This window comes from Panthera onca, chromosome B4 (genome assembly GCF_046562875.1).
Source record: "Panthera onca isolate mPanOnc1 chromosome B4, mPanOnc1 haplotype 2, whole genome shotgun sequence".
NCBI classification, from domain to species: Eukaryota; Metazoa; Chordata; class Mammalia; order Carnivora; family Felidae; genus Panthera; species Panthera onca.
The window spans coordinates 74,192,741-74,217,687 of NC_138345.1; the positions used below are offsets into that span (position 1 = coordinate 74,192,741).

At 57.9% G+C, this 24,947-nt stretch overlaps 1 protein-coding gene across 2 annotated transcripts; it reads right to left on the minus strand.

Moving 5' to 3' along the window:
- Positions 1–934: 934 nt before the first annotated feature.
- On the minus strand, positions 935–22,970 carry RAPGEF3 (Rap guanine nucleotide exchange factor 3). 2 transcript variants are annotated; one of them, XM_060657845.3, is made up of 28 exons: positions 22,636–22,970; positions 21,942–22,154; positions 16,219–16,272; positions 16,028–16,134; positions 15,555–15,676; positions 15,242–15,410; positions 14,601–14,685; positions 14,205–14,265; positions 14,020–14,096; positions 13,683–13,829; positions 13,043–13,155; positions 12,644–12,732; positions 12,262–12,340; positions 11,905–12,055; positions 11,738–11,820; positions 10,867–10,906; positions 8,343–8,424; positions 7,872–8,018; positions 5,854–5,951; positions 5,258–5,383; positions 4,986–5,167; positions 4,675–4,765; positions 4,507–4,557; positions 3,499–3,586; positions 3,076–3,140; positions 2,390–2,444; positions 2,211–2,282; positions 935–1,359 (listed from the first exon to the last, which is right to left on the minus strand). In XM_060657845.3, exons 1-28 carry the CDS (start codon positions 22,639–22,641, stop codon positions 1,241–1,243), a joined length of 2,772 nt encoding a protein of 923 aa, XP_060513828.3. In that variant the 5' UTR covers positions 22,642–22,970; the 3' UTR covers positions 935–1,240. The 2 variants fall into 2 exon arrangements, with proteins under 2 accessions (XP_060513828.3, XP_060513830.3); XM_060657847.3 differs by lacking the exons at positions 14,020–14,096; positions 14,205–14,265.
- Positions 22,971–24,947: the final 1,977 nt, after the last annotated feature.

Consider the following 24,947-nt stretch of genomic DNA (forward strand, 5'->3'; position numbering starts at 1 on the left):
TACTCTGGGGTCATCCTCAAGGCCAAGAGATCCTTCTCCGGGCCAGACAGGGCACCTCCCCCCGCTGAAAGGAAGGAGGCCCTGGGGAGAGAGGGGGTTGCTGCAGGGCAGGGGAGGGAAGGACTGAATGCTGACGGAGCTTGCTGGGACCATTCTCATCCCTGAGAAGAGACTGGATTTCCTGGGATCCGGCTGTGGCTCAGAAAGGGATGGGCTCCCCTCCGAAGCCTCGGCCTCAGTGCTCTCTACGCATCACCTGCCGCTTCTCTGAGGCCTCGGTTCATGGTGAGGACCACCCAACAGGCTGAGACGTGCTGCAGGCAGAGAGGGACAGCAAGTGCAGCCAGGAGGCGAGGGTGGAGGAAGTTAGTCAGCTGGGCTGTGACAGTGCTCACAGACCACACTGGAGAGCCAAGGGTCGCCCCGGCCGGCCACTGACAGGGGCTCCAGGCTCCAGCAGCCGCTCCGGCCCCTGTGGTCAGGGGGTTAGGTTTGGATGGCGGTCAGCCATCTTGGCGCCCTGCCTGGACTCCAGAGACCAGCGGGACCGTTTGTCAGCCTCTCTGGGTCCACTCTGGAGCGCAGCACCTCCTCCTCAGCTCTTGAGTTTGGGAGGGTGTCTCCTTCACTGCCATGCCCCAACAGGGCTGGCCTGGGAACACAGCATCCCGGTTAATTCATGTTAATGGTAAGGCTCCCCAGGGACCATCACGCCTGCCCCCCTGCCCGTAGGAACAGCCCTGGCCACACCCGACTGTTTATCTCCTGTGCTCTGGGAAGAAAAGCAGGACGGCCCCTCCCCCGCACCCCTCCCCAGGCGGCCACCCTGCCCCTGCCACACACCCGCCGCACAGATGTGACAGGCTCTCTCTGTCCGCTGCGAAAACAAACCGCCTACAGATGGCCTGACAACAAAGCCACAAGACACAGAATCTGGGAAAAACCTGGTGTGGAGAGCTCTCTATTGAACCCAGAGTCCCAGCACCTGCTCTGCTCTCCCACCCACTCCAGGGCCTCTCTGCCCCCCATTCCTTGGCCTTGGGCCCCGGCTCATTCCATTCCGAGGTCCTCCTTGGCCACCCGTCATCACAGGGGACAGCTGCCTCCATGCTGCCCGCTCCAGGGCCTTGAGTCCACTCTGCGGAGAGCCCTGCCCAGCTGTGGCCAGCCTGTGGGCCTCTTGGCCCCGGGCGTGCCCTGGCTTTCCTGACGGGAAGTGCCCGCTCGGGCCCCAGCCTCCTCACGGCTCCAGCTCCCGGGACAGGCGGGAGAGTTCCCGCTGGTTGTCGATGACCTTCAGCTGCTGGACATAAGCCCAGGTGCTGGCTGGACTCCGGGTGTTCAGCGACTGCTCAGAGCCTGTGGGGGTGGGGGAAGGGGAGGGCGTAGGGGAGAGTGGTCAGGGGGGGTCACCCATGCCACATGGGAGTGGGGGTGGGGAGGAGAGTGGGGGGGGCACCCATGCCACTCGGTAGAGCCCATCCCTTCTCCCACAAGAAGCAAACGACCCTTGCTGCCCTCCACCCCCCCACCCGGCCGCTTCCCACAGCCAGTCCTGAAGACTGTCCACCCCCCCCCCCCCCCCGTCTGGAGCAGAAGAGTGGTTAAGAGCTCAGACTCAGAAAAAAACAGGTCCCCAAGATTCCATACAGCATAATACGCCTTTTACTAAATTCAAAAAACAACTGAAACAAAAGAATATTTTGTGCTCATAACATATATATGAAGCACGTTAAAGAGATATGTACACGTACACGTGTGTGTATATATGTCTATATATTTATAAATATATCTAAATAAATATATTCTAGCGGCACAGGAAGAGGAAACGGTCTGTAGGGAGAGGAAGCTCTTGTCAATGTGCTCACACTTGGCTGGGGCCCAGCGGTGTTCATCATATTATCACAATATATACATACATAAAATAAAATAAAGGACCGATGATGACAGTGTTATATGAACTGTGGCTGATGATTTAATCCCACTTCATGCAGCTGAAGACCAACCAAAAAAATCAGGCCTGGAGTCACTAACTGTGGGGCCTTGCCCAAGTCACTTCAGTGCTCTGGCCTGTTTGCGCATCTGTAAGCTGGGATAACATTCTACCTACGTCACAGAGGTGTAGGGGAGAGCTCAGGGCATCATACGTGCAAGTGCCTGTAAACGCCAGCCGTGGCTGACCCGTCAGCACGCAGCCCTGCCCCACTTACACGTGGATGTCCTGGCTGTCTGGCTGTCCTCGTGGAGGTGGGAGACGCGGCTTCTGAGCGGTGAGAGGGGCACTGCGAGGGGTGAGGGGGGTGGGGCGTCAGAGGGACTGGGCCGAGCCGGAGCCTGGAAGGGGACGAGGTGGGGCAGGGGCTCCTAGCAGGGTTATTAGCCCTCTCACCATTGCTGTGGCTTCGGCAGTGATGCAGCATCCTCACGGCTCTGGCCATCATTCTCTGTGAGGACAGAAGACCAGGCCTGAGGGGCAGGACCCTGGTGTGGCCCATGGGTCAGCTGGTAACCAAGCCCCCTTTGAGCGGGGCGCTCCCAGGGACTAGATGGGGCCATGTCTGCTTTGCCCCGGCCTACCCAACGGCCCAGCGGGGAGCAGGCAGTGCGAGAAAGAACAGAGATCAGGAAGGGCTTAGAGCGGAAGAGGCCTGGAGGGCCTTGGTTGCAGGGTGAGGTGATAAAGGCTGTCCTCTCCACTACGCAAGGGAGTGAAGCAGGGGCTATTTAAAAGAAGTATTCGTATTTGTATTATTTTTTGAAGTTTGTTTATTTATTTGGAGAGAGACAGAGAGCACACAAGCCGGAGAGGGACAGAGAGAGAGGGAGAGACTCCCGAGCAGGCTCTGCAGGCCCAGAGCCCAACGTGGGGCACGAACTCACGACCCGCGAGATCACGCCCCGAGCCGAGATCAAGAGTCAGACGCTTAACCGACTGAGCCACCCAGGCACCCCCATAGCTGTATTATTAATAATACCTTTAGACTATCTCCTGCCCCACCCCCCACCTCCTTCCACGGCCACAGTCATATCCCCCAGCCCACTCTAGGGGCAGACTCTCACTGTCCTTGAACTCACCATCTTCTCAAAGTTGATGAGATTCTCTACCAGCGTGTGGTTCCCCTCATGGATGAAGGTCATGTCTGCCAAGAGATGGGTTTTGCTTAAAGGTCCCCAAAGCTCTTCCCCTTCCTGCAGCCCAGGAAAGGCGAAGGGCCAATAATGAGAGCCTTGGGTCTGTCCCAGCCCCACACTGCCCTCTTCCTCCAGTTCCCCTCTGACCTCCTGGAGCAATTTCCTTGTATCCCTTAGGCCTCTCGTATCAGAGACCATCTGATGTCACCAGCACTTGCCTGCATGTCTCAACACTGCTTCTAGCCTGGGAACTCCTCACTCATCTTTGTGCCCCCAACGTGTCAGCACCCCAAGGGTCAGATAGACATACAGACGGGCACAGGACTGGAAGGGCGGAGGCAGAAGGGTAAGCTCTGGTCCTATTACCTTTGAGAAGAAGGGGCATGAAGGGGATGATGGGAGGGGAGAGCTTGGTGAGGGCCAGTCGATAGACTCGGTGGTTCCATGAGGGGTCCTGAGAGGGAAGAAGCCACAGTGAGCGAGGGAGGGCCCCGCTCAGCATGACCCACCAAGCACTGCGACACAAGCAAACACCATCCTCTCGGAGCTCCACTTCCCCTGGGCCCTAGGTCTCACCACAGCGGGCTCTGCAGAGGCGGGAGGAGACCCGAAGCACTTGGCCAGCCAGCGCGCACGCGGCTTCCCGGCCTCTGGTTAGCCCCCCAAGCAAACTTCACGGCCATTAGTCTTTCAGGGGCCCTCCAGGTTTCAAAACTCTCTCTCGTTTCTGCCCCTGTCCCTCTCTAGCGAGTAAATTCCTTTGAACCTCTTGAGCCTGCAAAGGGAATTTTGTTCCCAAGAGCTCAGAGCCAGGCTGACAAAAGCACCTTTGTGCCAGTTGTCAAGAGAACACTCTCCAAACCTCTTAGCCCCCCAACAATTCCTAGCAGGGAGGAGGAGTGGGAGAGGCAGTCGGCTCCCCTACTCTTCCCTCATCATTTGGCCTAATTTAGCCCACGGGCTCCTCGCATCCCCTGAGGGGCCACTGACAGGCCCCGGTGCACCGTGGGGTCTGGGGCCAGGACTTGCTTCCAGGGTCCTGAGGCAGGTCGGCTGGAGACCGGCGATCCCCTGATGTTCCCCTGGTGCATCAGAGCCCAAGGCCAGACCCCACGTGGGCCCTGTCCTGGTCTTCATACAGGACATCATAGCCACGGCCAATGCTCCCCGCACTGAGGGATATAATGCACTGCGCAGCTCCCTCATAATGCTCACACTCCGTCCTTCAGCCAGCAGCCCAGACTCTCAGCCCAGAGAGAGTCAGGCTCTGACCCAGGGCTGGAAACCCTGGAAGTGACCAAAGACACGTAGAAGGGCTGCTGGGAAGCCCAGAATCAGGGTTTCTGGAAGGAGGAGTCAAGGCCCAGCGCTCACCAACAGCCTCTCCAGGGCCGAGTACAGCTTCCGGACTTTGTGGGGCAGCCGCTGCAAAGGACAGGCAGATGGAGCGGTCACTGCTCTGGGACGGGAGCCCCATCCCCAACCGGGACTCCCGGGATGGGCATGCCCCCCCCCCCCCCCACCTCGCCAGATCACACCTACCTCCCAGGTGTGGGCCAGGCGGCTGATGGCCGAGTTGCTGAGGCCAAACATGACGGCAAAGAAAGAATTGAGATTCTTTTGCTCCTTGAGGCTGTGAGTGGAAGACCCAGAGGCCCTCAGGGGGAAGCAGCCACACCCATGGAGTCCCCACACCCAGGCAACAGCCAGCCTGGGGCCAGGACCAGGCTGGGCCAGCACTGCCTCTGTGGGGGCTGGGGCTAGATGGGGTGGGGTCCTGGGGCTCGACGGGGATGTGAGAGAAGGTGGCCTCAGGGCTCTGCCACACACCCACCGGCCCCACAGGTACTCACTGGGCAGCCAGCTTGATGAACTTCCTGAGCAGCTGGGCCCGCAGGCCGGGTACAGGGCAGAGACACAGCTCTGTGGCCACCCAGTACTGGAGCTCGTTGAAGCGGCGCATGAAACGCTCCAGGTTGGCGGTGGTGACGTCCCGCAGATGCTGGGGGCCCAGCACATAGTGGATCAGCTCCACCTGGATGGGGGACAGCAGGGGAGATCAGCCCACACCGGGCGAGGTGCCCCTGCCGTCTGCGCCTCTCCCCTCCCCTCTCTGCTCCCGCACCTGGTGGATACTGTTGAAGAGGTTCCAGTCGTGGTCCGTCAGCTGGCCCGCCAGGTCCTTGGCACTCACCAGGTCCAGCCCCTCAGCAGAGCCCACGGAGGGCCCCAGCTGCTCGGGGAGCGGGGTCTGCAGGTGGAAGAGAGCTTAGGAGGGGTGCCTGAGCAACCCAGGGGACAGGCGCAGGGAAGGAGAGAGTTGGGGGCGGAGACTCCGTGCTTGTGGTTGAAGGGGTGTCTGGGCGGGTAGGGCTGCTACCAGGAACGGAAGGGCCTGAGGCATAGGGCTTCCCAAAGAGGCATCTAGTCTCCTGCTGGCTCCCCAGTGCAGAGACCCCCTCCTTATACGACTCCTGTCTCCTGGGGGAGCCCCCAACAAGGGGGGGGGTCTTGTTTCTCCTTGAGAGCTCTCAACCGGCTCTCTCCCTTCCCCAGCAACTGGAACCTTCCCATCCGCTGAGGCCCACTCCTTCCTCTTCTCCCTTACGTCCAGCAGCAGCCAGAGCCAGGCCCCCCTCTCCCCTCTCTATGACCCTCCCCTGCACCCACCTCTGCCACCCCTAAAACACAGCTCCTCCCTGGCACCCTGCTTGTTCCTACCAGCTCGCGCACTTCCTGTGGGTTGACAACAAAGAGCCGTTCGTTGAGCCCCAGCGATGTGGCCACACCACGGGCATCTGGCTGCAGGCCAATGGCATCTGCAAAGAGAGCAGAGAGTGGGCTGGGAGGGGTCGGGGTGCAGAGAGGGAGGCCAGGGAGCCACTGAAGGCAGGGTAGAGGCCCCATTTAGGAGGCTGGGAGGCCCCTTCTGCCAGCAGCCAGGTTGGAGTCCTGGGCAGATGCTCTGAATGCACAGGGGCAGGTGTCCACACACCCGCACTGCCCAGGTCAGCACACCCGAGGAAGATGAGACAGGGCTCTTAGCGAGACAGGCAGAGCTTGGGCAATATTGGAGTCTTCCTGAGCTTCCTCCTTGGTCACATGGAGACAGCAAGACTTACCGTGACTACTCACGAGTCTAATAAACTAATTTATGGAAGTAGTGGCCATAAGTATACGATGCATAGAAAAGCCCTTTGAAAACTGGAAATGCCTTACAGAGGTCTTAGTGTTGATTTTCACCACTTCCTACTGACCGACACTGTGTTTTTAGTCACGTTCGAGTCCCCAGTCTGTAGGCCAGTAGCCACCAAAGCCAGATATACGAGACCATCCATGTGTCCAAAACAATATTACCTCATATTTATTTTTCTCATCTGTTTTGCATTTTTACGCCGCAGGCAGCTTGATACGATGTTAGTATAGGACTATATGCAAATGACTTACAAGCAAATATACACATAGAAGGGGGCTTGTGGTCAAAATATGAGTCACTGACATGGAAGTCCATCTAAACAATCTGAAGGTCAGTGCTCTAAACAGCTTCTGCCTCATAGTAGGGTGTCAATCAAGTCCTTGGACAACTGTAATTCTCCAGGTGGCCACCAGAGGGCGGTGCTTCCCAGAACAGAGCACAGGCACCCATGACTTCATCCTGTCTCCCCACTTCCTGAAGGGGGAGAAGGTTTTGCTTTTCTGGCCTCCACTCCTTGCCTTCATTCTTTGGGTACCCCGAATTCCTGTCTACCCTGGGCTCCAGCTGTCAACCCCGGGGCTGTGTCCTTCACGGAGAACTCGCAGCGGTTTCTGATGGCCCAAGTTCCTTGAAAGCAGGTCTAAATAATTCTCACGCTGCCCCGTTCTGAGCACTAACTTTGTGCCTCCTCGTGCTGAATGTTTTATATACGTTATCTTGTCTAATGGCCACAGCAGTCCTGTGAGATAGGTGCAGTTTTAGTGCTCATGTGACAGATGAGGAATCCGATAAGCGCTCTGCTCAGACCAGGATCACACAGCTAGTCAGCAGTGGGTCCTGGGATCCCAGCCCAGGTCCGGGAGTCCTGTTTCTGGTCCTAACCATCAAGCTCCTCTATCTCACCTGCCAAGGTGCCTCTATCTCCCAACACCTCACTGGCCCATTAGCTGACTCTCAAATACGTTTGCCGGCTGACAGAATGAATGAGGACTACCTAGAGTCAAAAGCCAGAGTCTCTCATTTACTATGTGGACTTGGGAAAATTGCCTACAACCCCTTTGAGCTTCAGTTTCCCCGTCTGTAAACAGGATGAAAGTACCTATCTCAATAAGGTCGTTACTCGGATTAAATGGATATATGAGCATGATAATAATAAAACCTATGTATGAACTGCTGTGTCAGACGCCATTCTAAACCTTTAAATAAACAAGCTCATGCACTGCTCACAGTTCCTCTATGAAGTAGGCACTCTCATCAGCCCCATTTTACAGGTGCTAAAAAGAGCACAGAGAGATTAAATATCCTGCTCAAGGACCTACAGACACGGAGGGGCTCAAATGCAGACAGCAGGCTCCAGAGCTCACGCTCTTAAACACCACACACCGATCACTTTGAAGACACATAACGAACTGCCCTTAAATGCTAGCCATCATTAACATCGATGAATATGATAAAAATGATGATCTTAATATGGGGGGGGAGTCTGGGCACGGATCCGAGGGGCCTCTCCCTCGGGACCACCCTGCCCAGAGACACGACTCACCGCCTGCAGAGTTGACCTTCACCAGCTCCTGCCCCTTGGTCCAGCCATCCTCCTGGGCCAACGCTGCCATCACCTCTCTCACTGAGGCCGTCACAGGCAGCTTCAGGGTCAGCACTGAGTGGTCCGGCCGGTAAATGTCATAGGGGACTGGAGAGGAAGACAGGGCTTAGCTGGAGGAAGGGGCTCCTTGGTGCCCCTACCCAGAAGTCAGCGGGCAGCAATGGTAGCAGTGGGGGCGGGGGATCCCCAGGAAGCAGGACAGGTGACAAGGGGAAGCCTGGGGGGATTCGCTGCATGGAGTAGGTAGGGAGGCCCTGAGCTGCGGAGGGACACACGGGGGGCAGACTCTGTCTGGCAGCTTGGAACAGAGACCCTGAGGAGCCCAGCGTGCCCTCCTCGGCCAGGCAAACTAAGGTCAAGGGTGATGACGGCAGGGTGCAGGCTATGCCCTGGCTGGCTGGGACCACCAACCTTTGTCCCCAACTCGAATGGCACAGTTGCTGCTGGGGAGGGGCTGGTCCTGGCCGGGGAGCCAAACAGGCATGTTCCTGGCCTAAGAGGGAGAGAAAGTAAGGCCCGGAGGACACAGAGGAGAGCACGCAGAGCCAGGGAGAGGACTCTGTCACGGGAGCATGGGGCCCACGCATGGGGTCTGCTGGCGGCCGGAATCCGAGCCCCAGCGGGCATCGGGCACCACGGCTCCGTGAGAAGAGCCAGAGCAGGGCTACAAACAAGCCAGTGCCCAGTACATGTGTGTCACCCCCTTTGCCAAATAGATCCAGGGCTGTTCTAATACGAGCACACCTCAGCTGTTGGTCCTGGTTTTCTCTTCCTCTTCCTCCTTTGGCTCACATTTGCTAGTCTGCTATTTGCTACACGTCAGGCTGAGCACAGGCTTATTCTAAGTGTCTAAATATTCACAACAGCCCTTTGACGAAAATATCATCATTCTTATTCCCATTTTATAGAGGAGATAAATGAGGCTCAGAGAGGTTAATAACCTGCATGAGGCCACACAGCTGTACGTGCCACAGCTGGAATCCTAACCTGCTCCTCCCTCCCTCCCTCCCTCCCTTCTTACCCACCAATGATCTACTCCCCCGTGTCACCAGCCCTGTCCAGTCCCACAGCCGCTTCTCACTGGGCCCCAACACTGGGCCAATGGGGCAGCCCTGATGGGCAAACGCCTCTGGAACGCAATTCCTCTGCCCACCCGACTGTTCTTCCAATGCCTATACTGACTCTTCCTCCTCCAGCTCTGCAGGCGGCAGATCCTCCAGGTTCAGACCCCGCCCCCCGCCCCTGGCCCGGCTTCCCCACAGCTTGTCATCTTGTTCTGGGGGTTCCTCTGCGCCCTTCCTTCCAGCCCAGGCCAACCTCCTGTTCCACCTGCCCAGTGGCCTCCCTCCTCATGTGTTACAATGGCCCTACTATTCTCTACCCTCGGCCCTCGGTCGCCTCCCGCCCTCCCCCTCCAATCTGCCTGACCTGAGCCAGACTAAGCTTCCTAATATAGTTTCAAGGCCATCATTGTCTGCTGGATAAAGCACAGGCTCCTTAGCTGACTTACTCAAAACACACATCTGACCTTGTCAATCTGTGGCTCCGACACCTCCTGCTGCTCACATGGTTTGGAGAACAAGCACCAAACCCCTTACCGAGGCTCACGGGGCCCTGCATGTTGTGGCCCCTGCATGCCTCCCCGGTCTCCTCGCTCCTTCTCACACTCCCTCGTGCAGGGTCCCTAACAGGTGGACTCCCTTCCCCTTGAACCTGACTGCAGTCCTCTACTGCCTTGATCCTCACACCCTGCAGCTCTTGGCTCCTGGGGTCGCTCTCCCTGATCCTGACCCCGAGTCAGCCCTTCCCTTTTCAGAGACTCCCTCCTTTTCCGTCCTGCATCATGACACTGCTCAGCAGTTCTGTCCCTCACTTGACTATGAGCCCCACGAGGCCAGGGGCGGCTCTCCCCTACTACCGCATTGTCAGCACCTAGCACAGTGCCCAGCACACGAGGGCGATTCTGCACTAGTTCCTGAGCATCAGGCACGAGCCGGGCAGTGTGGGAGCCCTGGGGAAACAGAGGCCCTTCCCTCATTCTAGTGGGACGTGACCGACACTAACAGATAATAAGCAAGTAGGCAAAGAAACAAAATGACTCCACCTGGTCATAATGCTTTGAAGGGAATCATGGAAGACACCTTGGAGGAAGCAGAGAGGGGGCCTGCGGGGAGTGGGGAATGCTCTGGATAGGGAGATGGGAGGGGGGCCTGAGAACCAACATTTTGGCTGAGATCAGAAAGATAGGAAGGATGCAGGTGGGCAAAGAACCAGAGAAAGAAAGTTCCAGACCCTGAGGGGGGAACAAGCGTTGCCCATAGAAGAGGAGGAGCTGTGAGAGTCTCCGGCAGGAGGAGCAGGAGTGGGGACAGGCAGCTGGGCACAGAGAGCCTGGTTGTTCTTCCCAGGGCAGCATTCCCCACAACCAGCCCCATCCTACCTTTCCAGTCTTTTTTTCCTACCATGCCTCAAGAAATCTCAGCTCCTGCCCCCTGTTCTCGTTCCCCTTTGCTCCCTGTGGGCCCCCGCCGGGAACGGTATGGGCCATCTCTGGCTCCCAGAGTGCTGGGCACCCAGAACCCTGGGCTTCAGAGGCTGCCTTCAGGCACCACCCCTCACCTCCCAGGGAACTGCTAACAGGCTCTGCGAGCATGGATTCCCTCCCAAATGCAACAGAAGCCCCTTGGGGTGAGGGAGGGGTGGAGAGGTGACCTTGGGCCTCTGTGTCTCCCATCAGGCCAGCTCCCAGTGCCACACATGGCTCGTGCTCTGTGAACACCTGTCCCCGCCCCGGGGGTGTGTCTGTGCATGGGGATCCCTTCCCAGGCAGAGCCCCTGGGGTGGGGGCTGGAGGGGCCGTGTGGTCCTGGAGGCGGGCAGAGAGAAGAAGCCAGGGCCAGACAGAAGTGAGAGGAGCCAGTTCATATACAGACACCTTCATCTGAGGAGATGCATTCCCACAGCCGTTTTCCATCCTGGGGAGCAAATGAGAAGGGAGGTGAGATGAGACCAGGGGCCCCCGTGGGCAGGGCAGGGCAGGGGCAGGGGCAGGGGCAGGGAGGGCTGGCTCCGGATCCCGCCCACCCTCCTCAGAGGCTCAGAGTTTTGCACACATGGTAAGCACCAGCTAGAGAGGGGCAAAGCAGGGGCTTGCAACCCAGAGCCTGCACTCTGGGATTTCCCCAGGCCAGCAGGGGAAGGAGAGTTCAAGGAAGTACCCCAGGTGTCAGACTGGGCAGGGGCCACTGCAGGTGAGCTCTCCCTGAACCTCACCTGCCCCCATGGGAATGTCTGGGAGGGCCAAGATAAGCTCTAGGGAATTCACCGGGCGCGGCCAGCAGGAACCAGCCCTGAGGATGCTTGGTAATAAATATGTGCAGAGTGGAGGAAGTGAGGACAGCAGGTGCACTCGGGATATGAGAATGACATGGGAGTGACTGCGTGATGCAGGAGAATGCACGAACATGACGTGAGGTGGACAGCAAGGGGACTGGTAAGAACAGCTAATTGAACGAGCAGGTCTAGACAAATGAGCAACCTCAGCCGACGCTCGTGGAGCACACAGGGCGTGCAAGGCACTGCTCGGTGCTCCTAAGTCGCGCTAACATTTTGTCCTCCTGAGATAGGATCTCTCCTGGTTTTCCAGACTGGAGCCCAAAGCCCTGAGAGGGAGGCCCAGGGCGGCACAGCTACAGGCGGTGCAGCTTGGATTTCAAGCCACACATTTGGCCCCAGGGGTGCTGTTCTCAGTCCTTGATGCACTGCCTGGCATGCATATGGAAAGTTGACTGGGAGCCCGGTGTTACCTGTGGTGTTTCCGCCTCTCCGGCCACTGCTCCCGTAGCAGGATGCAAAGCCGGGCGTCTCTGCTCACCAGGTCTGAGAGTTTCTGGGAGGAGCCAAGATTCATCAACACAGAGGTGGCTGCGTCTACGCTGGCAGCCCAATCCAGCCCTGCCTCACTCCCACGTACCTGGAGAAAGCTGGTGGCCACGGGGTCAGCATAGAGCATGGGACCATACAGGGCCACCCACTGGCTGACCAGCCGCAGGACCTGCTGCCTTTTGTTGCAGACGTAGGTGCTGTGCTCCTGCTCACTGCCTCCTGAGGGCTCCGCGTGGAAGGTGGGCACCGGTCAAGGGGACCACAACATCCAACCAGACCACCCACCACACGGCGGGAAAGGAGGGGCAAGGATGCCCGGGGCCCACTGACAAGCTGGCCTTGGCATGAGGCTGGTACTTCAGAGGGTTCGGCACAGCCATGCTGTGAGGGATGCCTTCCCCTTGCTCCATACGACATCCTAGTCACCCCGGGACTGGAAGGATATTGGTGCAGGAGGGCAGCACAAAGCTGGGCACTGGGCATGAAGACGCTGTGGGTCAGGAGGAAGTCGCTGAGAAATGTCTCTGTAGGGCAGGGACAAGGGGACAGGAGGAGGCTTCAGAGATTAAGTCTACTGAGCACTGACATAGGCATAGTTGGAGTAGCCCTTCTCCCGGTCCCATAATGGGCGGTGTGCCAGCAATGTCCAGCCGTGTGACAGCTCTCCCCACCCAAGCCAAGAGCACAGGAACGAGTACTTTTTGCCGACTGACCACATGGACCAGCCCAGCAGCCAGTGAGGTCAGACTCAGGGTGCCTGGCCCTCTCCCAGACTACACTGCCCACCCGCTGAGTCACACAGCAGGCAGGGTGTCTCTTGCCCCTACCTGTTGGGTCATGAGCACTGGAATCAGGCCGCATGGCCTCCAAGAGCAGTTCTAGGATCTTCTCTGGGGTGCCAGACATCACTGTATACCTAGCAGAAACAGCCAGTCCATAGCACACGTGCTACCACTCCCACTCCCGTATCTGGGACAGACATCAATAATCAATCACATCATCTCACTCTTCCCTATTTGCCAGTTCTGTCCCACCTTGGGGTTGGAGGGAAAGCTGGCTCTGGGGGGGGGGGGGCACATCTTATCCCTGGGTGCCCCTTCCCCCCATCCCCAGGAGACCAGCAGGCGGGGGTCGGACATGGAGGAAGGGAAGAAAGCCTGGGAAACGGAAGGAGAGAAGGTGGGCAAGAGAGAAGGGGTGCAGAAGGAGCATGGCGGGTGTGTTACCGGTTCCTGCCTGGGGTTGGGGGGCGAGAAGGGCCAGCGCCCTGGGAGGCTCTCTCCAGCACCAACACCACTTTGCCATGCTCTTCTAGCCTCATGGTCTTTGCTTCCACATCCTGGACAACAAGCCATACCCAGTGCTCAGCACACATCATGGCTCCTTTCCCCCATTTTAGAGCATCTCCCTCCACCGCCATGCCAGACCCACAAGGCTCCCACAAGGGCATTCAGCCCTTCTCCCACCCCATTCCATGCCCATGGCCTTGGATCTGCCCTACCAGTCCTGTCTATCATGCAGCCTGAGCCCCTCTCTACCCATCCCTCACTGGCCTCCCTCTGTGGCTCCCCCTTTCCATTACACTGCCTCCCCTCACACCCTAGTCCCCTACCTCTCTGTGACCCCCTACCCCCACAGTCTCCCACACTGAGCTGGAGTTCTTGGGTTTCGCTAAACTTCCTCAGTGTGCTATTGCCCTCCTCACTTGGCCATACTCCAGCCATCACCTCCAAGTTCCCCCATCTCCTACCTCTCCCTGCTCCTTACAGGCCCTCTCTGTCCACGCCCCTTACCTTACCCCCTACCACTTCTGCAGAGACATGTCCCTGCCATGTCCCCTGCCCTCCCCACCCCCAGTAATGGCACCTTGATGATACGGTTGAAGTCCTGCTTATCCACACGGAGGAAATGACAGTTATCTTCTCGCAGGATGATGGTGGCTGCCCGGGGTGCGTCATTCACCAGAGCCAGCTGTCCAAAGTCATCTCCCTCATGCAGTGTGGTCACCAGCCCCTGCAACCAGGTCTCAGTCACAGCCCAGCCAGGCCCCCCAACACTCAGAACAGATGCACGGTGGGAGAACCCCAAGGCAGGAGGAAAGCTGGAGAGTGGCAACCTTGGGTCCACTGAAGGTACTTCCTGGGAGGACTTGGACCAGGGAAGCCGGTACAACCCAGGGGCTGGGGAGACAGGAAGAACTCACTTTGCCATGGGTCACCACGTTGACAGATCCCTTCCAGATAATGTACCACGAGGTGCCCTTGTCTCCCTGGCTGAACACTGAGAGAAGCACAGATCAGACACTCCTGTGGGCATCCCCCACTTCTCCATGGCCTCTGCCACATCCAGGTCCCTGCTGCCCAGCTTCCTATCCCCTGTCTGACTTACACACGGTCCCTGCTCTGCTGTGGGGTTCAAAGAGCAGAACTGCTGCTAATTCCCGCTTCACCTGTGAGGTGGGGAGAGGAGGGTCAGTGGGGTGAGCCCAGGGTACGAAGCGGCGGGGGGGTGGGGGGGGTTAGGTCCAAAGACACAAGTGATCGGGGGCAGAGATGTGGCTAGGTCGGATGCCAGGGATTCAGCAGGATACGGGGCAAGGGGAGGAAATGAGCTAAGAGAGGCAGAAGGACTTCTGGACGAGGATGCTGGGAACAAGAAATCAGATGGACATTTCCCAGCCATTGGCACAAGGCGAGGGACGTGTCTTCTGGCCCAGCAGTTGGGGCCTCAGGGGCTCACAGGGAGAGGGGGTCCTGGGGAGAGTGTGAGGGCAGGCAGACTGACCGAGTTGGAGAGGTGGGCCACGGCCTTGATATGCAGCAGCTCCTCGAAGATGAGGTCCAGCTCCTCGTCTGTGCGCTGACCTGGGCTGCAGGCATGGAAGGGCCGGGAGGCACACGGTGTACCATGGGTCTGAGGGCACGGGAGCCACTACACCCACCACGCTCTGGGCCCGAGGCCAGCTGGATTGTTACCCGTAACAGGCCAGCCACCACTGAGTGCACACGGTGTGCCAGACAAGGGCTAGGCGCTTCGAGTGCATCATTTCTGCCCTCATGACAACCCCTGACGTGGGCATCGTTATCCTCCTTTGACAGAAGAGGAAGCTGGCACGGAGAGGCACGGAGAGGCCCAAGGCCACCCAGCTAGTAGCCAGCAGAACTGGAATTTGAACCGAAACCTGCCTGCAGGCTCCAAAGCTCCCCCGTCTCAGCCACTGCGGCACCTGAGCGGACAGGTCTTTGGAGGTGCTGTGCCCCCCCACCCACAGTTACAGAGGAAGAAACGGGTTCAGAGGTGGGGAAGGAAGACTCCAGATGACCCAGCGAGAAGTAAGGGAAACTCTCAGCGATGAAACTGAGAAACTACAGAGTCTGAGAGCCATGTGAGGCCCAGGATTGTGGGGTGCAGGGCACCCGACTCACGGCTTTCGAAGCGCCACAGTGAGCAGGGCATCAGGCCCCCGCTGGGAGAGCAGGGCCATAGCCTCCACCAGTTCCTCCTCCAGCTCATGGACTCCCACGGGCTCTGGCTCTGGCCCGGGGAAGCGGTAGAATTGGGTATCTCGGTCCTGGAAGGTCCAGTCGTGTTTCACTGCAGGGCAGAGGCCCAGGTGTGAGGAGAGGAAATTGAGGCCGCGTGGGTACAAAGCCCCCATTGCAATTGCAGGCACCCCCGGATGCCTGCTCCCCAGGACCGGCCGGCCCCACGGGGGCCCCACCCTGGGCTCGGGCTCACCATGGCAAAGGGCACCTTCATCCAGGAGCACCTGGCAGATTCCAACGGCTTGGTTTCGGGAATGAACTCCAAGGCTCAGTGCCAAGATCCCATCCACCAGCTCCCGGCCAGAGCAGCACTGCCTACAAGAGGTGAGGGGACAAAGAGGAGGGAGAATTAAGTGGCAGGAGGGTGGAGGGCAGAAGGAAGACTTTCCGTCAGAAAGGTGCCTTCCCTCTGTGGTGACAGCATGGAGACTGCTTGGGATTTTCTCTCTCCCTCTCTCTCTGTCCCTCCGCTGCTTATGCGTGCTCTCTCTCTCTCTCTCTCCCTCTCTCTCTCTCTCTCAAAATAAATACATCAACCTTAAAAAAAATTTAAAAAGAAACAAGTGCCTTCCGAGGCCAGAAGCAGGACTCGCCCCGATGTCCAAAGTAGAGCAAAAGGGAGAGAAAATGGGGGTGGGCAAGGAGGCGGCTCAGGCCTCCACTCACCGATAGAGCCTAAGGTGGTACTTCCGGTCTCGGATAAGGGTCGGGCAGGTGGCCAGGAGGTGTCGATGCAGCTGCTTCCCAGCCCGGAGCACCCGCTCCGTGGAGGCCTAGGACGGGGGCAGCACAGCAGGTTTAAGCCCTGACCCCCAGTGGTGCTGTCCCCTCCCGGCTCCTCCCCTCCCGGCTGGTACCTGCTCCAGGCTCACGCTGAAATCCAGGGACTCTTCACTGTCCGTGAGTGGCGTCTAAGGGCAGGGGTGGGAGGAGGGGGAGGGTCTGCATGTTAGTGCCAGGACTTCAAATCCAGCTCTTAGACCTCGGCCCTCCCCCGTCTCTCTCAGTCCCTGCCCAGTCCCCAGCTCCAAACACTCAGTCAACAAATACACTAGTTCTCCCCGACCACCCCTGTATGCCAGGCACCCGCCTCTTTCCACCCTATCACCAGAACTTTGCCTTCCTTCTAGACTCACACACTGCACCCCCGCGGATGAGCTCCCCCTTCTGCTTACTCAGGGCCCAGGTGTGCCCAGGCTCCCAGGTAAACTACACCTGTGCAGGGGAGAGAGCTGAAGAGCATGAGGATGGGAGGTAAGGAAGGCCCATGATAGGCCAGGAAGTGAGTGGCTTGGAAGGGAGGCCTAGAACACTTGCTTCTGGGCCAGAGTCACAAGGCCTGATCCTGAGCCAGGCTTTGTCCCCAACCACAAGACCCTGAGACGCCTGGATTCAAATCCCTGATCCTCCATTTCCTAGCAGTGTGATCCTGAACATATGGCTAACTTCTCCCTGCCTCAGTTTCCTTGTCCATAAACTCTATAAAACACTCGTAATACCAATACAGAGGCTTTGGGAAGGGCTATGTGAGCGATTCGTACCGAATGTTTAAAGCACTGCCTGGCATAGAGTTGTATGTACATGTTAGCTATTATTACTCATCTGTGAAGCAGAGGGCGGGCTGCTTGCTGGAAAGCCCCTCATGAGCCTTTTTTTTTTTTTTAATTTATTTTTTAACGTTTATTTATTTTTGAGACAGAGAGAGACAGAGCATTAACGGGGGAGGGGCAGAGAGAGAGGGAGACACAGAACCGGAAGCAGGCTCCAGGCTCTGAGCCATCAGCCCAGAGCCCGACGCGGGGCTCGAACTCACGGACCGTGAGATCGTGACCTGAGCTGAAGTCGGACGTTTAACCGACTGAGCCACCCAGGCGCCCCTCATGATCCTTCTTTTTGCTGCCACCTGAAAACTGGAATTTGTGGACCTCTCTGGACAGGATGCCCTACCCTCTATGAGCCCTCCCAAAGGCGCAGCACTTTATAGTTTACAAAGTATGTCTCCCTCCATGATGTCCTGATTCTCTACAGAATAGGACCAGATATCAAGTAGGCAGAACAGGGATTGTCCGTCCTCTTTGACTTAAGAAACAGAAGTCTTGGGGTGAAGAGCCCGTGTAACTCAGTCACATGTACTTGGGACGGCCAGACAGCCGTGCATAAATTCCAGAAGTGCTCACATTCTTGGTCTCACCCCACCCACCGCACCTGCCTGGTTCCTTCCCTTCCCCCTTCTCGCCAGCTCTCTCTCCTGCTTTCCCATCTACACTCAGCCCCTGAAAAGGACCTGGCTAGGAAGCTGGGGTACAACCAGACTTGGGGCCAGAACCCCCTCTGCTCATCCTGGCATCTTCCCACTGTGTGCCAGGCAGAGGCCTGAGGTCTGGCATGCATAGGCGCCTGGCCCGGGGCTGGGCGGAAGTCGCTAGGTGTCCCAAGGGTATCCCTGCCCGGGTCATGGGGCCCAGCCTGGTGCCAGACACAGAGCCCTGGAGACTTAGCAACAGGAAATGAGGAGGAGGAGGACGAGGAGGAGGAGGAGGAGGAGGAGGAGGAGGAGGAGGAGCCAGGGAAGGAGGAAGGGCAGGAATGCTACCCAGCCAGCCCCCTGTGTTGGAACAAACAGTGCTGAACACTAATGACTTGTTGTTGTTCATGTCAAAAGGCCCAGGTGGCCCCGGTCCCTGCCCCAACTCTCTGGTGCCCAAGACCCAGGCTCCAGCATATGCTCCCTTCCTGGTATTATTCTGACCCTGGAGGGCACATCAGGAGGGGAGGTGCCAGCTCACAACCCAGATCCCAGATCTCCAGGCCTTGTTTAAACCGTTTCCTGCCCTGCCCCAGGGAATAAGCAGGAGGATCAGAAGAAGGAGGCTCTGACCCATCAGAGGTGAGGAAGTTTCCTGAAGGCATCCCTCCCAATTTGCCAAGGAAAGCAGGAGCCCAGAAAAGATGAAGTAACTTACCCTGAGTCACACAACTACTCAGAAATTCAAGATCCTACTGAATAACCAACAGTGGCCCCGAAAGTAGGTGTTTGTCTGCTGTTTCACAGCTAGACAGAAGGAGGCTCCGAGGTTACATAACCTGTCCTGAGAGTGGGTAAACAGGGCCACCAGGATTCACACTGTGCCTGTCTGATTCCAAAGCACAGGTCACCATCTCCCAGGCACCTCCACTGCCTCATGTTTGTCCCACTTCATGCTATGGAAGGGTAAATTCTGCCCTCAGGAATGTTCCACGGGCAAGTAAGTCTGGAAGACACGGCGTTAAACAAAGTTCTGTGGGTTTGTCATAGTCCCTCTGGGACTATGTCCATATGCACTGGGAGCCTCCTAGGCTGGCAGTGGGGGTACTATTCAGGATACAGTCAAGGGCATGGGCTCGCCATCCATGTGTCTCGGCCAAATCTCAGTTCCCCATTACCAGCTAGTTGTGTGACCCTGGCTGCTCATTGACCTCTCTGCCTCAGTCTCCTCATCTGTAAAATGGGGTTCGTGATAATAGTAGCTATGTCACAGGTAATTATGAGGATCAAATGAGTTAATAACATAAAGCACTCAAAGCGATGCTTGGCTTGTGGTAACCGCTTAGTAAATGTTAAACAACTCGATTAAACTTCGTTATTTTATGATGGGTACCTATTACCTGGACACAATGCAAAGAAGTGTTGTACCTTGGCTAACCCTCTCTCTGATGTGATAACCCCGAGTGTCAGCTTGGGGTTCTCAGTTGGAAAGAAGTGGCTGGTATGGGTAGGGGGAAGGCTCTTGACCACTGCCTCCTCTCCCGCCTGGACAGGAAGGACGCAGGGTAGGAGAGGAGGGGGAGCTAGCTTCCCTGCACCAGCGTCATAGCCTGCCCCCCCTCCTTCCCTCCCTGTCACTCAGTGTCAGAGCCACGCTGAAGGGGCAGGCACAGAGCCAGAGAGCCTCGTGGGGACCTGTCAGACCAGTTCCCTTAGGCCATGGCTAGGGTCTCAGGCCAGGGCTGTGTGTGCTGGGACAGGGAGAGGACGCAAGGGGAAGGGTGATGCTTTGGGGTGTCAGTGTTTTCATTTACAGCAAAAGAAAGTGCACCATGAGCTCAGACTCCATGGCCAGGTCACCTGGGACAGAAGCCTAACTTTGTCTCTTAGCCGATGTACAACCCTGGACCTGTCACTTAGCCACTCTGTGCCTCTGTTCTCTCATCTATAAAAGGAGACAATGACACCGGTATCTAGCTCACGGCTATTGTCGGCTCACTTGACACGAAAAAGGTAAAGGTTTTATAATGCTGCCTGGGACACAAGTATTATACAACTATTAGCTACTACCATTGTTTGAACACGCTTGCGTGAAAGCATGTTTTCTGAGTTAGAGAATCTAGCCACCTCTCCCCAAACAATCACTCAAAGGGAAGCATCCCAGGCTTCTCTGAGATTACGGGACCCCCCCCCCCCCCCAGAGGTCATCCTGATCTTGCCCCTGCCTCTAGATAAATTGATCCCTCTCTGTCTCCTGGGCATTGGACAAGATCTCCTCTCCTTCTCATGCTTCCCAAAGGAGATGTTCTTCCATCCCATCCCAGTGTCACTTTTGCCATCGATGGTAAGTCCGTCCTCTGTCTAACCTCACCCTCCTGTAACCTGCTTTCATTTCTCTTGTCCTGATCTAGTAGCAACAGAAAGTACTCTCTTCAGACCTCAGGAGGTTGATGGGTTTCCCCCTGGTTTTCTAAGAGGCAGGCATGGCCTGAATAACTCCCAGCACTGTTCGCCTAGGCTCCACCCCTTTACAACATCCACCCCTTACCCTACATGTGCACACTCCCCGACAAGCACTTCTTCCCTTATGTGAGCCCCTCCTAGGCCAGACGAATCATCTCACAGGTGACAGGAGCGACTTGACTGGTCCCCAGAACCTCTTAAGTGCAGCTGCATCGGGCTGAAGCCACCCCACTCACCCATTCCCCAGAGACGGTCAGCAGGGCGGGGTGTGGCCCAGGCCCCTAGCCCTAAAAATCTAAGTACCCTTTAATCACCAATTCCCACCTACCCCCCCCCCCCACACACACACACCTGGCTAGAGAGGGGCTGTGTTTCTGTGACTTTCACCCTATTTACACTCCAGCAACCCTCACATCGCCCTTCTGGCTTCCCCGTGCACCCCAGCTCTTCGATTCTGGGGGTTGAGGGAGTCAGGAGACAGCCTGGCGGCCTCTTCCACCCCTTCCCAGACTCTGGGTCCCAAGGGATCCTCCAGTGACCTCATTGTCCTGGCACCTGACCTTTCCCCCACTCACCACCTTGCCTCTACAAGCTGGGAAGGGGACAGGAAATGCACAAGTAATTATAGACTGAGAGGGAAGGAGGGAGGGAGGGTTCCAGCCCACGGGCTCCAAGCAATAGCTACTACCAGTGACCTGGCGGGGTGGGGGGGACAGCTTAGCCCAGAAGGGGCCAGCTCCCCTGCTCCCTCCAGAGCCCCATCTCGAGCAGGACCCAGGCCCAAGAGGGCCCTGACCAGGAAGACCCAGGGAGGGAGTGCGGGAGGGGTTGGGGGGAGAGCTAGGGACACCTAGATTATCCTCCCAGTTCCGACGCTGAGGAAGAGCCCATCACCTCTGCAGACCTTGTTTTTTCTCACTCAGTCTCCTATTTTGATAAATATAAAGGCCATTGGGCAAGAGGTGGGACGAAAGACGCTGAAGGTGGTAGTCGCTCCACTCAAAGGGACTTGACGACAAGAGACATAAGTGACAAGCTCTCCCAATTCTGTCGTCTGCTCTGGTTTTCCCTCGACCCCTTTGCCCAAGTTCCCTCCTGGTACCAGCGCCCCCTCCCCCAGCCGCCTGCCAATGCTGTCCCTGTGGGCAACAGAACAGACGCACAACTGAATCTCACTGAATCTCAGGTGAAGGAACTCGGTGAAGTCTGGGTGGTCGGAGAGAGCTTCTCCGCTGATTTGGATCCTGCGACCATTATGCTGTCCCCCACCCCGCCCCCACTGCTCTTCCCCTCCCGTCCTCTCCTTCATTCTCGCAGCTCCAGGATATTCTTCACTGGCAAAGGGAGACTCCAGGTCCAGTCTCCAAACTTCTCAGAGCCCCCCCCCCGCTGAGCCCCCCAAAGCCAGATGCCAAGCACTGTTCACGTGACCACCTCACCCCAAGATCAAGCAGAATTGACGCAGTTCTGCTGGTCACTGAGGGAGAATGTTGCCACGGTGATGTACCAAGAGCAGTAAACAAGTTTACCCCACCTCCCACCTTGACCTGGCCCCCGGCGTCTCACACATGCCTCCCCTCACCACCTGGAGAACACACAACCACCCACCTCAGGGCACACAGAGGTGACACAAATGACAAATCCCTCTCCCCCTGCCCCATGCCACAACGGGAAGACGCGAGTACCACATGCACATGGACCTACACGGTGCAGCTGTGTGAGCCACCCACGCGCACAGCGGCCAAGCTGCTTGACCCACTGTCCAGCCCAGCAGGAGCCCCCACACCCCCAGAAGCATGCTCTTTCTCCCAGTCCAGGCCCTCCTGCAGTCCTTGGTGCCTGGCCCTGGCCCGACAGACGATGGGCACTTACCCAGCGGAGCCCCTGGATGCAGCTGGGGCGCTGGTGTTCAAGCAGCAGCTGGTAAGAACAGCTCCGGGGCCGGTGCATCCTCTTCAGCACCATGTTGAGCAGGGTCCCCTCCGGCACCACGTCCGGGAGGCCTCCCACCTGCGATGCTCCGAGAGCTGGGCTGTCCTCCACAGCCAGGCCCACCTGCCAGCGGCTCTCACCTGGCCAGCCCACCTGTGACGCAGGGAGGAAGGCAGAGAGCCATGGGGCTGGGGCTGGGACTGGGACTGGGGCAGCTGGACCAGGGCACAACTGCCCCAGGCAGAACCACTTCCTCTGAGTCCTCTGGACTGGTCAGGCGGAGGTGCTGCAACCCTGCCAGGAGCCGGGGGAGGGACAGGAAGACCTTCACTGGGGCCTGCCGGTCTGGCGCACTTAGGGGTCTCCAGCTGGCGGACCGGAGATCGGGCCTTTCTTCCCGGTCTTCTTTGGACTTCTGCCCCACCCCACTGCCCATGTCCCTGGAGGGATCTCTACCACCTCCCAGTATGAGGCTACCGACTCACTGGATCCCCCAGAAATGCAGCTGCAGCTCAACCCTTCTTCGCCCCTTCTCCTTCACCCCTGACCAGCCCTCTCTTTCCCACCCAAACACTCCACCCACCATGTCAGCTTCCTCTCCTGCTCCTCCCCACCCTGACCCCACTTTACCCACCTTCATGGTCCTTCTCAAGCTTGCACAGCCCTGCAGGCTCTAGCAAAAGGTTGGGGAGGGGGAGACCCTCATGGAGACCCCTACTCCTCCTGGAGGGGTGTGGGCTGTAAGCCCCAGGCGAAGCGGAACAGGGCTAATTCCTAGCTGGACTGGCTGCCAGGGCGACCGGCTGGGTGTAGAGGCTCCTTTTCGGTGGGTTGAGGGCAGGGGGCGTAGGGGGGAGTCCCCCCCCAGCGGCAAGGAGCCCCAAGCCTCCGCCTCCGTCCCAGACGAATGAGCCAGCTGGCACCGGGCGCCGAAGCGAGGCTGCAGCTGGCACTGATCCGGGCGGGAGCTGTCACACCCCCTACGCTGCCCGCCCCCTTCCCCTCCCCGGGACAGGCTGGGAGGGCAGGGAGGAGGCGCCCGGCCTTACTGTGGGGGAGGGCACAGGGAAGGGGGCGGGCTGGGCCGGGGGTGGAGTCTGGACTCCGGGGTTATAGGGCGGGCACTAGTCGGAGGCCTGAGAAACCCCAGGGGGGCAGGAGCGGCCCAGGGTTGTGTGTCGCGGCGGCCGCGGCCGGAGTGTCGGGGTAGGGGTGCCGAGTGGCCGTGCAGGCCGCCACGTGGCCGGGAGGAGAAATGCAAACACGGAAACCAGGGGAAGGGGGAGGGGGGTGAGTCATTGCGGCCCCACCCGGGAGGGAAATCCGGGCTGGGGCCGCTTCCCGGCCGGGGGCGTCCTGCCTCCTGTTTCGGTTCAGGGTCTCGAACAGTCCGGGGGAGGGATTGGGCTGCTTTCCCGTGGGGAATCCCCCTCCCCACCGTACCCCCCCGCCCGACACACACACGCGCACACACACACACACACACACACACACCACTGGCGCGGGTGGGGAAACTGAGGCCGGAGGAAAGGACTGCTCTCCAGGATGGGTGGGGCCGGAGTTGTGGCTGAGCTTCGGAAGAGAGAGGGTTTTAGAGAACCACGCCCCCACCTCGTGCTCCCGGGCTGCTGCCTGCGTGGGGCGGGGGGGGGGGGGGATTGGGGGGTTGGGGGGAGGGGGTCAGGAAGCAGAGCCTCGGGATTCCAAGGTCTGCAGCAGCTCTGTACCAAGGCCCGTCGCCTTCTGGGCTTCAGTTTCCACCCCCGCGTAGATGGCCCAGAGCCGCCCTCTTCTCCCCACTCCAGCTTCTGAGAGGCGGAGAGACCGTGGCTCCTGGACTGCGACTCCCTCAGCACCCAGTAATTGGTGAGGACGTTGATGAGGGGTTTGAAAGGAGTTACACGCCCCGCTCCCGGCTTTCTAGGACTCACTTTTTTGTCCCAGCTTTCTAGGACTCACTTTTTTTTGGTCCCAGTCCTTGTCCCTTTCTCTTTGCTGCTGAGCCTGCCTGAATTGGGGAAGACACTTGTCTAACAAACCATCCTGCCTGCTTTGGGACGCTGAGCCCCTACCTCCCACCGATGATTATTTTCTTGGAGACGGATTTTAATTGTGATTAAAATCTCAGTTTTAATGTGTATTTAAAAATCCTCCCTACCCCTAAATTCAGATTCAGTTCTGTTGGCACGAAATGGAAAATCTGTACTTTGAGCAAATGCCCCAAGGTTATCTGCTAGGTTCACATCTTTTTAAGTCTATTTATTTATTCGGGGGGCGGGGTGTCGGGCAGAGAAAGAGAGAGAATCTCAAGCAGGTTCTTCGCGGTCAGTGCAGAGCCCCATGCAAGGGCGCAACCTCACCAACCCTGAGAGCATGACTTGAGCTGAAATCAAGAGTCAGTTCCTTGGGGCGCCTGGATGGTTCAGTTGGTTAAGTGTCTGACTCTTGATTTGGACTCAGGTCTTGTCTCAATGGTTGGTAAAATGGAGCCCCCCAGCAGGGCTCCGCACTGACAGTATGGAGCATGCTCAGGATTGGGATTCTCTCTCACCCTCTGCCCCTCCCCCCAACTCTACATAAATAAGCATTAAAAAAAAAAAAAAAGAATGTGATGCTTAACTGAGCCACCCAGGTACCCCTGCTGGGTTCACCTTTTGAGAAATGGTGGTGGAGTTTCAAATGCCCCTTTCAGGAAGGAGGGAAGCCCCAGGCCCAAACCCACCCACCCACCCCGGTTCTGGGAATTTGGAAGAGGGGAGAACAGCTTAGTTGTTGCGAGTAAAGGCTAACAGGCTGGGGCACAGGGGTGAATGCAGAAGAGAACTGAGGGGGGCTTGGGGGGCAGTTAAAGTTAGGGTGCTGGGGCTAGTGACTTGATCTAGAAGGTCTGACAGAGGAGTTTCAAGGGACCGGCAGTGGGGTCAGAAAGGGATCCCCCATTTCTTC